Source organism: Chiloscyllium punctatum, chromosome 8 (assembly GCF_047496795.1).
Source record: "Chiloscyllium punctatum isolate Juve2018m chromosome 8, sChiPun1.3, whole genome shotgun sequence".
Taxonomy (NCBI): Eukaryota; Metazoa; Chordata; class Chondrichthyes; order Orectolobiformes; family Hemiscylliidae; genus Chiloscyllium; species Chiloscyllium punctatum.
In genome coordinates this window covers 86732201-86744406 of record NC_092746.1, presented here as the reverse complement: position 1 = coordinate 86744406, position 12206 = coordinate 86732201, and the positions used below count along the sequence as shown (strand labels likewise).

General features: G+C 40.5%; 1 protein-coding gene across 1 annotated transcript in view; it reads right to left on the bottom strand.

Moving 5' to 3' along the window:
* gpr158a (G protein-coupled receptor 158a) overlaps window positions 1-12206 on the bottom strand; it is a 670521-nt gene that overhangs the window by 113789 nt on the left and 544526 nt on the right. Inside the window, exon 6 of the mRNA XM_072575980.1 lies at window positions 7257-7366. Coding sequence (XP_072432081.1) covers window positions 7257-7366 — 110 coding nt within the window. The remainder of the gene's footprint in view (window positions 1-7256; window positions 7367-12206) is intronic.

Here is a 12206-nt window from a genome sequence, read left to right as displayed (position 1 = left end):
GGTTTGGAAGGTGCTATCTAAGAAGCCTGTTTCTTTCTCCACAGATACTGCCAGACCTGCTGAGTTTCTCAGGCACTTTCTACTTTTATTTCAGATCCTTGAGACTATTCTGTAATTCAATGAGATCATGGCTGATCTGGTAATCATCAACTTCACTTTCCTGCCTTACCTTAGAACAAAGAACATAGAAAACTTTGGCTCAGAACAGGCCCTTTGGCCCACGATGCTATGCTGAGATTTAATCCTAATGTAAAATATAGTAACAACCTATGCACTCCTCAATTCACTGCTATGCATGTGCATGTCCAGCTGTCGCTTAAATGTCCCCAGTGACTCTGCTTCCATCACCACCACTGGTAACGCATTCCATGCATTCACGACTCTCTGTGTAAAAATCTACATCTGACATCTCCTTTATAGCTTCCTCCTAATATCTTCAAACTATGACTTCTCGTACCAGTCAATCCTGCCCTGGGAAAAAGTCTCTGGCTATTGACTCTATCTATTCCTCTCATTATTTTGTATACCTCAATCAGGTCTCCTCTCTTCCTCCTTCTCTCCATAGAGAAAAGTCAGCGCTTATTCAACCTTTCTTCATTAGGCAAGCCCTCCTGTCCAGGCAGCGTCCTGGTAAACCTTCATTACAGTCTCTCCAAAGCCTCTGTATTTTTCCTATAGTAGGGTGGCCAGAACTGGACACAAGATTCCAAGTGTGACCTCACCAGGGACTTGTAGCAAAACCTCACGGCTCTTAAACTCTATCCTCCTGTTAATGAAAGCCAAAACACCATAAGCTTTCTTAGCAACCCTATCCACTTGGCTGGCAACTTTGACGGATCTATATACTTGCATACCCAGATTTCCGTTCCTCCACACTGCCAAAAATCCTGTCTTTAATCCTATATTCAGTATTCAAGTTTGACCTCAGTGGTGGGAAAAATGCTGGAGTCAATTATAAAGGACGAAATTATGACACATCTGGATAGCAGTAACAGGATAGGTCAGAGTCAGCATGGATTTATGAAGGGGAAATCATGCTTGATTAATCTTCTGGAATTTTTTGAGGATGTAACTCTAAAGATGGGCAAGGGAGATCCAGTGGATGTAGTATACCTGGACTTTCAGAAAGCCTTTGATAAAGTCCCACATTAGAAGTTAGTGAGCAAAATTAGGGCAAATGGTATTAGGGGCAAAATACTAATATGGATTGAAAATTGGTTGGCTGGCAGGAAACAAAGAGTAGTGATAAATGGGCCCCTTTCGGAATGGCAGGCGGTGACCAGTGGTGTACCGTAGGGATCAGTGCTGGGACCGCAGCTTTTTACAATGTACATTAATGATATAGATGAAGGTATTAAAAGTAATATTAGCAAATTTGCTGATGACACAAAGCTGGGTGGCAGGGTGAAATGTGAGGAGGATGTTGGGAGAATACAGGGTGACCTGGACAGGCTAGGTGAGTGGATTGATGCATGGCAGTTTAATGTGGATAAATGTGTGGTTATCCACTTTGGTGGCAAGAACAGGAAGGCAGATTACTACCTAAATGGAGTGAAGTTAGGTAAAGGGGCAGTACAACGAGATTGAGGTGTTCTTGTACATCAGTCAATGAAAGCAAGCATACAGGTACAGCAGGTAGTGAAGAAAGCTAATAGAATGCTGGCCTTCATAACAAGAGGGATTGAGTATAGAAGCAAAGTGGTCCTTCTGCAGCTGTACAGGGCCTGGTGAGACCGCACCTGGAATATTGTGTGCAGTTCTGGTCTCCAAATTTGAGGAAAGACATTCTGGCTATTGAGGGAGTGCAGCGTAGGTTCATGAGGTCAATTCCTGGAATGGCTGGACTATCTTACGCTGAAAGATTGGAGCGACTGGGCTTGTATACGCTTGAGTTTAGAAGGCTGAGAGGGGATCTGATTGAGACGTATAAGATTATTAAAGGATTGGACACTCTGGAGGCAGGAAGCATGTTTTCGCTGATGGGTGAGTCCCAAACCAGAGGACACAGTTTAAAAATAAGGGGTAGGCCACTTAGAACAGAGTTGAGGAGAAACTTCTTCACCCAGAGAGTGGTGGGTGTATGGAATGCTCTGCCCCAGAAGGCAGTGGAGGCCAAGTCTCTGGATACTTTCAAGAAAGAGATAGATAGAGCTCTTAAGGATAGTGGAATCAAGGGTTATGGGGATAAGGCAGGAACACGATACTGACTGAGGATGATCAGCCATGATCATAACGAATGGTGGTGCTGGCTCAAAGGGCAGAATGGCCTACTCCTACACCTATTGTCTATTGTCTACTGACCTTCAAAAATGTATCACTTTGCATTTATCCAGGTTGAAGTCCATCTGCCATTTCTCAGCCCAGCTCTGCATCCTGTCTATGTCACACTGCAGCCTGCAGTAGCCCTCTATACTATCGACAACACCTCCAACCTTTGTGTCATCTGCAAATTTACTAACCCACCCCTCAACCTCCTCATCCAATTCATTTATAAAAACTACAAAGAACAGAGGCCCAAGAACAGAACCCTGCGGGACCCCACTCAACACTTCTCCACTCTTCCATCTACAACCACTCTCTGCCTTCTGTCAGTCAGCCAATTCTGAATCCAGATAGCCAAATCTCCCTGTATCCCATACTTCCTGACTTTAAGAATGAGCCTACCATGGAGAACCCTATCAAATGCCTTGCTGAAATCCATATACACCACATCCACTGCTCGACCATCATCGACCTGTCTTCTCACCTCCTCAAAGAACTCAATAAAATTTGTGAGGCATGACCTGCCCCTCACAAAACCATGCTGACTGCCATTAATCACACTATGCTTTGCCAATTAGTCATAAATCCTATCCCTCAGAATTCTTTCCAAAACTTTGCTGACCACAGGCATAAGACTGACTGGTCTGTAATTGCCAGCAATTTCCCTATTACCCTTCTTGAAAACAGGAACAATATTCACCTGCTTCCAATCCTCCGGTATGACTCCCATTGAGAGTGAGGACGCAAATATCCTCGCCACCAGTTTAACAACCTCCTTTCATGCTTCCTGGACCAGCCTAGGATAAATCTGGTCTGGCCCTGGGGACTTATCAATCTTCATGTTTTCCAAAATTTCCAGCACATCAACTTCATCAATCTTGATCTGGTCAAGACTGTATCCCAGCTCCTCAAAGCTCGCATTTATAACAAGTACCCTTTCCTTGGTGAAAACTGAAGCAAAAAACTCATTTAGGGCTTCCCCTATCTGCTCAGACTCCACACACAAGTTCCCTCCACTATCCCTGATCAGCCCTACCTTCTCCCTGATCATTCTTATATTCCTCACGTATGAGTAAAACACCTTTGGGTTCTCCCTAATCCTTCTTGCCAAGCCTTTATCGTGCCCCCTCATGGCTCTCCTCAGTCCATTTCTGAGCTCCTTTCTAGCAAGCCTGTAATCTTCTAAAGATGTGCTAGATCATCACTTCCTCCACCTTACATAAGCTGCCTTCTTCCTTTTGACAAGAAGTTCCTCTGTTCTCGTCATCCAAGGTTCCTTAATCTTACCTCTTCTTACCTGCCTCAGAGGAACAAATTTGTGCATCACTCGCAACAACTGCTTCTTAAATTGTCTCCACATGTCTGCTGTGCCCTTTCTGTGGAACAATTGCTCCCAGTCTATACTTCCCAACTCCTGTCTGATAGCATCATAATTTCCTTTTCCCCAAGGGAAATTGATTCCTTTACTGATTAAAAATCTGTCTCTCTCAGCCTTGAATACACTTAACAACCGAGTCTCGATAATGCTCTATGGTAAAAGAATGCCACAAATTTGCTACCCCTCTGAGAGAAGAAATTCCTCCTTCTTTCTATCTGAAACGGTTGAATATTTACTCTGAAATTTAGCTCTCAGGTTCTATACTCTCGCACAAGGGAAAACAACCTGCCAGCCCCTACCCTGTCAAGGACCCTAAGAATCTTACAAGTTTCAATAGGGTTTCTATCTGCTGATTATTTTAAACTCCAACCCCCTGGATGAACCCTCCAAGTTGTCCTCTCTTAGTACAGCTGTGACATTCTTGTTAATCAGTAATGCAACCCTTCCACCCCTTTTACATCCCTGCAATCTTTCTCCATTTAAATTGTGTTCAAAGTGGATGGACTCACATTAACCCACAGTATATTCCATCTGATGAGTTTTCACCCACTCAGGCATGACTCTCGCCATCAGATTCCTTCGATTCACATTGACTCTAGTTTTGCTCGGATTCCCTAATGCTGCACGTAATCAAATGCAACCTATTCTCACAAAGGATATTCAAAACACTTCCCGTCTTGAGTTCAGCTCTTTTATCCATGTTTGGACCAAAGTTGTGATGAGAAATAGGCTCTGAGTAGATCTGGTACAAGCCAAATTGAGTCAGTGAGCAGATAAATTGTTGAGTATGTGCCACTTGACCGCACTGTTGATGAAACCTTCCATCACTGATAGTGTGATTATTGGTTGGATTGAACTTATCCTTTTTTTTGGCAAGGTCAGAGGTCACACAACACCATGTTATAGTCCAACAGGTTTATTTTAAATCACAAGCTCTTGGAGCACTGCTCCTTTGTCAGGTGAAGGTGAAGTAGGGGAACACCTCAGCGATCAAGGACATTTAGACTCCAATCTTCAGGTAAGCATCCTCTAAGGCAGCCTTCAAGATACACAACAATGCCAGATCGTCGAGCAGAAGCTGATAGCCAAGTTCCATATCCACAAAGACAGCCTCAACCGTGATCTTGGGTTCATGTCACACTCCCTGTAACCCCACCATACTGTTCTTTATTTGTAAAATCTTCCTTATTATGTTATTTTGACACCATCACGTTGATAACTTGAAATGATCTCTCTACCTTAAATAACTTATACCGCTTTGGGTTACTTGTTACTTTGGTTAGACCCTCGACATGCAACTCTTATACCTATCATGTTATTCCAGCTATTTGATTTGGCTCTAGTACCATTTATTTTAATTTTTTTGTAATTTTTCTCTGCATCTATTAGTCAGATCATAGGTCATCCTTTCACTTGCTATTCAGCTGTTGACATTTTACTCACACTGCCTGACATTCTTGATCACCTGTAAAGACTTGTTATTCAGCCTGTTAACTCTCCATTCATACATTTGTGTTATCTTTTGATCTCTCTGCCTACAAATTTTGTGGCTGTGTGCTTCCCTTCACTTCACCTAATGAAGGAGCAGCGCTCCAAGAGCTTGTGATTTCAAATATACCTATTGGACTACAACCTGGTGTCGTGTGACTTCTGACCTTGTCTATCCCAGTCCAACACTGGCACCTCCACATCATGACATTTTGTTTGAGTACAGGACATACATGAGCAACTTTCCACATTTTTGGGTAGATATCAGTGTGACAATAATACTGGAATAGCTTGGCAATGGGCATGGCTATTTCTGGAGTACAAGTTACTGTTAATTATACCCATGATCTTACAAGACATAATCATGTAAAATCATGAAATATCTGGTCTCATGTGTAGAGCCCTGCTGCTTATCCTATCCTGCCTCCTCAAAAATCCGATTCCAGTCCTGATAGGAGCTAAAGGTCAAGCTCCATGTCTCAGATTCTTTAAAAGCAGGCTTTCGCTCAGAAGAAGCATAGGTGTGCCTGTGGAACAATCCATTCTCCAAGGCACAAGTGAAACAACATTGTGAATCCATAAATTGTGACCATGTCCTTGGTATTCAGCTCTGATTGAACTGCACTGTGTTTCTTATATCAGCAGCATAACGTTTCAAAATGCAGAGCATGTTTCAGCATAAAAATACTCTGTCAAGTATGATTGTTAAATTGTGTAGCTACACTTTGTACAAAATGTACAGCATAGCCTCTATTGTCTGGATTAATCATGTGGTCCTTTTTCAAAGACCAGCCCCCTGGTTTCTGCTAAATTTGCTTCCCTGCTGTAAACAGTGCTCTCTTTCAGTCTTACATTGCTTGACTGAGTCCCTCTGAACCCCAGTTCTGCTCCTTCCTGCTGATCACACCAGACTCCAGCCGGATGACCTGATCTGCTGTCTGCTTTGGAACCAAATCCTCTGTCACCACTGAGCTACAACAAAGTCAAGACTGTCTTTAAAAAAATGAGTTGCACAACAGTTGTATCAAGCTTTGAAATGTCGGTACGAAAAATAAGATTTAAAAATTGTAAAATGAGTATACTAGTGCAGATTTGGGATTTTCTTCATGAGCAAATACCACAAGACATCAGTTTAATTGGGTGATTGGTGTAAAATAGGTGAAATCTACTTTGTCACTTGCCATCGATCTCTGATTTTCATGTGTATTGAAGTTCATGAAAGTGGAACTTGTGAATTATCCACAATTAGATTGATATTGTTCTATGCTTAACAATCTTCTGGATGAAGTCAAATCCAGACTCGGTATAAAATGGTTAGAGGGGATAGGGTATTGAGAAGGCTGCCACACACTGTCAGAGTGAGTCTGAAGAACAGCTTGGATATTCAAGGGGGAATTGAGGAGGAATTCTCTTGTTTTGACAGTAGGATAAGAGTGTGCAAAGACAGGCTGAAGCAAGAAGTGTACAACACTTATTTGTTAGGATATGAACTTATGTGTTGATCCTTGTTTTATTTCCCTGCCTACCAACAAATTTTCATAACTAGTTTCCTGTAATATCTCTGTACTTACATATAGAGTTAAGTTTTAAGTACACTTCAAACAAAATGATATTGTAGGCATGGCTGAAACATATATATTGATATTTAAGGAGAATATTATACTGTGAACTCCTCATTGCAGAGTCTCAGCTACTAGGCACACATCCTGTAAGTTTGCCTAAACCAACCATAATTTCCTGCCATCAATATTAATGTGTGGAAAGTCTTGGACTTCAAAAGGGAAGTTTTCCCAAATATCCTTATTGTTGGTGAGGTCTTACACCAGGACCATGACAATGTAAAAACATATCATGTGGCAGTATCCCTACCTATTTGCCGGGAGACCTCGGTTTAAGTCCCACCTGCTCCAAAGGTGTGTAACGACATTTTTGAACAGTTTCATCAGAAAACATTGATAATGCACGACAGTTTTGCTTCTTAACTGGAAGTATTTTAATCTTTATAAAGGGTTAAGGTATTGAACAAAAGTAATATCTTAACCTGTACACTTATACAATCATCTGTACATTAGTAAACAACAAATAAAAGTCCAGTTTCGAAAGATATAGGATAGCAAGAAAACAATACCTGTACAGCTTGAGAGTTACAGTTCCATAAACAATTGCAAAGCCTAGAAGACGAACCCATCGAAGAAGAATACATCTGAATATACTTGGCTCAAAGTACAGGATAACAACCTGCAGGAAGAAAACAGAATTTAAGCTCATAAAGATGATGGTATTAGTTGTGCAGATTGTACCACTCTGTAAATGCAGTGTTCGAATAAAGCACTCTTTTGTAACTTTGTTCCTCTAATGTCAGTTCATTTAAAGGAAATCCTTTAGAGCTTAGAATTAGAATCCCTACAGTATGGAAACAGGCCCTTCAGCCCAGCAATTTCAGACCGACCTTCCAAAGAGTAACCTACCCCTTTATTTCTCTACATTTTCCCTGACTAATGCACCTAATATTATGGGCAATTTAGCACGGCCAATCCACCTAATCTGCACAGCTTTGGATTGTGGGAGGAAACCCACATAGACACAGGGAGAACATGCAAACTCCACACAGACAGTTGCCTGAGACTGGAATCAAACCTGGGTCCCTGATGCTATGAGGCTGCAGTGCTTATCACTGAGCCACTGTGCCACATACATAGAAAAGAGTTGATGTTTAATGTTGAAGTGAGGGATACAACATCCATTTACCTCCTTTTCTTCATAATTTGGAAATTATGTTGATGTTCTTTTATCAAGACATACATAAATATTAAACATTTGTACATATCTAAAAATTATGACTTATAAAAGTCAAAGAAAATGTGTAATGAGCAGATAAATATATTTCATACTATTCTATTTTGTGTACACCACAAATGTTAGTGACAGGTGAAGGTTATATATTGGTACAAATTGTCATTAGTCCAATTTTGGGTTTACAATCTCTATCTTCCATGTAATGGGCCTGGTTTCTTGAAAAGAGTTGATATTTAATGTTGAAGTGATGGATTCTCAGCAGGCTGTGAAATTTCTGCCCAAGAATTTCTTGGAGATTTCTTAGCACGTGAAGTTTACTTGGAACAGACTGGGGGAATCCTTGTCTCTATTGAGATTTCCCCATTTTCAAAATACTGTTTTTACTTAACTTGGCTGCTTGCAGTCAGTTTGTGGCTTTTCATCAAATTCACTGCAAAACAACTTCTAACTAATTGTAAAAGTGGGTAAAAACATGGCTGCCTCATGATATGATTTTTAAATGTTCCAAGTAAAGGTGGTATGTATATTGACTCCAACATCCTGTAATGTTTTCAATACCTTGAGAGTTTGAGAGTCAGTGCCTGTGCCCTTAAATGATCCTTTCAGTTTGATAGTAATATCCTTTGAAATAGTTTTGAGGAAAGGGGCATTGATACACATCAGTCTGCAACGTTCCTTTGTTCATTCTTCAGACTGAGGTGTGTTTTAACTCCACAAAAATAGTCACACAACTTTCTTTGACAAACATGTGTCCAGTTTTAAAATATAAAAATTAGTTTGATATTCAGAATATACTTGGAAAACCTCCAAAGCCTGGGAAAAAAATTGAATTTCGATTAATTTTTTAAAATATGGCTTCCCTGTTAGGCAAAAATAATACGTGCTCTTCACATGTATTCAAAGGTTCACAAAACAGTTTTGGATTGCTACAGTTATCTGTTATATCCCATTCTCTCAAAATCTCCATTTACATGTCATTTGGTGAATATTCATCACGACTGGTGCATAAGATTTTGGGAGCGTTAAAATCAAGATACTTAGCAGTTGGGGTAAAGTTGAACTCCATGATGATTTCTGGGGAGGAGTCATCATTTAATAGGCTTGGATTTTCATGTCAGTGGAAAGCCTCTGTGTTATGGTAAACAAATAGTGGAGGATCACAGAAGTTCCAGCCTCAACCTCTTACCTACCATTTCTGCTGGAGTTGGGGCCAGGCTGTGTTTTGCGTATGTGTGTTTTACAGAGGCAGCTACATTTCCTAATCAACAGCTGCATCAACTCATGCCTATATTTGTTGTCATAGATGCTCAAAATGCAATGCACGCAGAGTTGACCAAGTAGAAGCAAGTCCAAACTTTTTGGATTTGTTTGTATAACCCAGGTATCATTTTTTGGAAAAGAAAGATACCCCCTTAGGTATGGATCTGGGGCACTTTTGGGACAGGCAAGATTCTCTTTGGGTGAGGTAAGGTGTCCTCTGAGATTCTTAAAAGTAGGTTTGAATGTGTGTAAAAAGTACATGAACTCATTAAACTCTCATCTGAGTTGCAAAGAGAACTGCTAAAATGATCAAAAGGGCTGGTCTAAGGGAATTGTCAGAAGTGTCAAGGCATTTGAAACCTTTGAATCTTTAAAATATTGTCAAAGTATTAGCAGTTCTTAAAAAACCATTCTTGCTATTTCACTTTGTCTGTTTGCATGTGGTTGAGGGCTTCTATTGTTGGGTTATTCTGTATGGCTTATTTCAAAACCTTACATTTTCACAGACAGGTGCCTGCCATTTCATAATTTGATTCATTTATGAACAATTTGAAGTAGAATATGAATTCCAATGTTTATGTTAAAATATGGAATTATTCACTTAACCTGTTAACCAAAAGCATTTAATGTATTACATAGGTGAAGGAAGTTAGCAGCAGCAAATATCTTTTTATGAATGAAGGTGTTTCTTTTAACAAAAATGATCTGCAACAGAGACTTTGAACTTCAGACTATTTAATATCAATGGGAGTAGAGATGAGGGAAGGAGTGGTGTGTGGTGGGCACAGGTTGGCAATAAGTTGGCCTGGGAGTGGTGAGTGATGAGAGCTACTTCATGTTTTATTCCTTTTTTAAAAAATTTACGAATGCATCAAGACAGGCCTTTCACACAGCACACTTTTGTGGGCAACATCCAACACATCATTCTGGAAATGGCTGGCTGCAGACCCAGGGAATACTCCACTAAAGTCTTTCAGCCATGATGACTACACGTATGGCATTTGAAACCCCATCGTTTTTGAACTCTTGAAACAGTACTACTTTTCTTTTAACTCTTGTAGGCGTGGTCATTTTTTTCAGGCTTGGACCCAGCAGTCAAATGCTAGCTGTTTAGTTATCTGAGATTGCAGTGAAGTCTGTGTGAGCTTTTGACTGAAATTCCAGAACAATCAATAGCATGACTTCATGTACAGATTCACAAGCACTGAGAACAGAGACCTTTGACTGTTCATAACTTGCAGGAATCTCCAATAAACCTTGTGGATATTCCCTACTAGCAGGAGCATACCAGGCTTTACAAGTCATTTTAACTGAACAGCCAGTTTCTCATAAGATGTGAATCAAATTTCCACATCAATTTCTGGCAATGTGAGAATGTATCAGGAGTACTTCAGGAAGGTGAAGCTTGTTTCTGAGCTAAACATGCTTAAATTATCACTAGGTGAAGTCAAGCTCTCCCAGCAGCCTTGATGTGACTCAGTTCCCTGTCTTTCTGTGGCTGTAATTCTCTTTCAAACTGTTCTAGCTGTTAAGCTCTTTCTCTTTCTGCCTCATTTCTCCTTTTGGGATTCACTTTTCTCCTTTTCCTTTCTTCTTGGTAACTCCTACCCCAGTCTCCGATCATCCCAGCAAATTTGGTGAAGATAACCTGGTCTGTTCCCTGTTCCAAAACTTCTATTCCTTCAGATTCTCAGGTGTGATCAAGATACTTAGCCAGTTGCTTTAGTACCTCAGGTTGCCGTGCTTTACTAAGTATATTCAGTTCAACTGGGTTAGTTTGGGCTTTTAGATATTCTTTGTTTAAGATGTTAATTTTAGCTGAGTTAAACCCAAATGTTTCCTACGTGCTTTCACATCAAAATCATCTCACTTCCTATTGTTAGCTTTCATAAAGCTTACTGCAACAATCTCTTTTGTTTTCATTCCAATAATCTTAGCCATGCTACTTAGAATCTTCCTTCAAAGTCAGCTTTGGCTCATTTGCAATGCATTTTATCCTGGAAAGAGTCTCAATTCTGCCATGAATAGAATTTACATTTTCCCCTTCCTGTCTGTGATCTACTTGTTTTGTCTGCAGTGTGGATTTTTTTTTATCTTTGGAGTAAGATCTCCAACTAAATTAATCAGCAGCAAGCAATTTTGTGTTTAAAAGAAAGGTTATTTAATTCTCAAGCACTCAACCCAATATTAAAATGCATCACACATACTCATTCCTATGCGTACACTCACCCTCAGGTATAGGTATAACATTTTTTATAAATAATGGGAAACTCAGTCTCTATTTTATTCCTTATAGATGGTGGACAGACTTTGGAAAGTCAGGAGGTGAGTTACTCACTATAGGATTCTGAGCCTCTGACCTGCCCTTGTTGCTACAGTATATGTATATCTGGTCCAGTTCAGTTTCTGGTCAATGGTAATCCCTAGGATATTGGTTGTGTAAAAGTAAGGTGAAGTCACAATCAAGCTGCTGTTTCATTGGATGAAAATGATCGGTGGCAACTTAACCTGAGGATCACCATTCCTCAGACAAGGGGCAAGATCACAAAGGTGGGATGTTCATGATAACCTCAGCTGGTGCAGGAATTAATGCATCACTCTGGATTACTCTCCAGCCAGCTGAGTGAAGTGATCACCTTGATTCAATGATGGTAATTCATAGAATCCCTACAGAGTGAAAACAGGCCATTGGACCAACAAGTCCACACCAATCCTCTGAAGACTAACTCACCCAGACCCATTCCCCTATCCTATTATTCCACATTTCCCCTGACTAATGCACCAAATCTACACATTCCTGAACATTATGGGTAATTTAGCACGGCCAATTCACCTAACCTGCAATTCTTTAGACTGTGGGAGGAAACCGGAGCACCCAGAGGAAACACATGCTGACACGGGGAGAATGTGAAAACTTCACACAGAGAGTCTGCCCGAGACTGGAATCGAATCCGGGTCCCTGTTGCTGTGAGGCAGCAGTGCTAACCACTGAGTCCCCATACCACACTTCAAAGGAAGATTG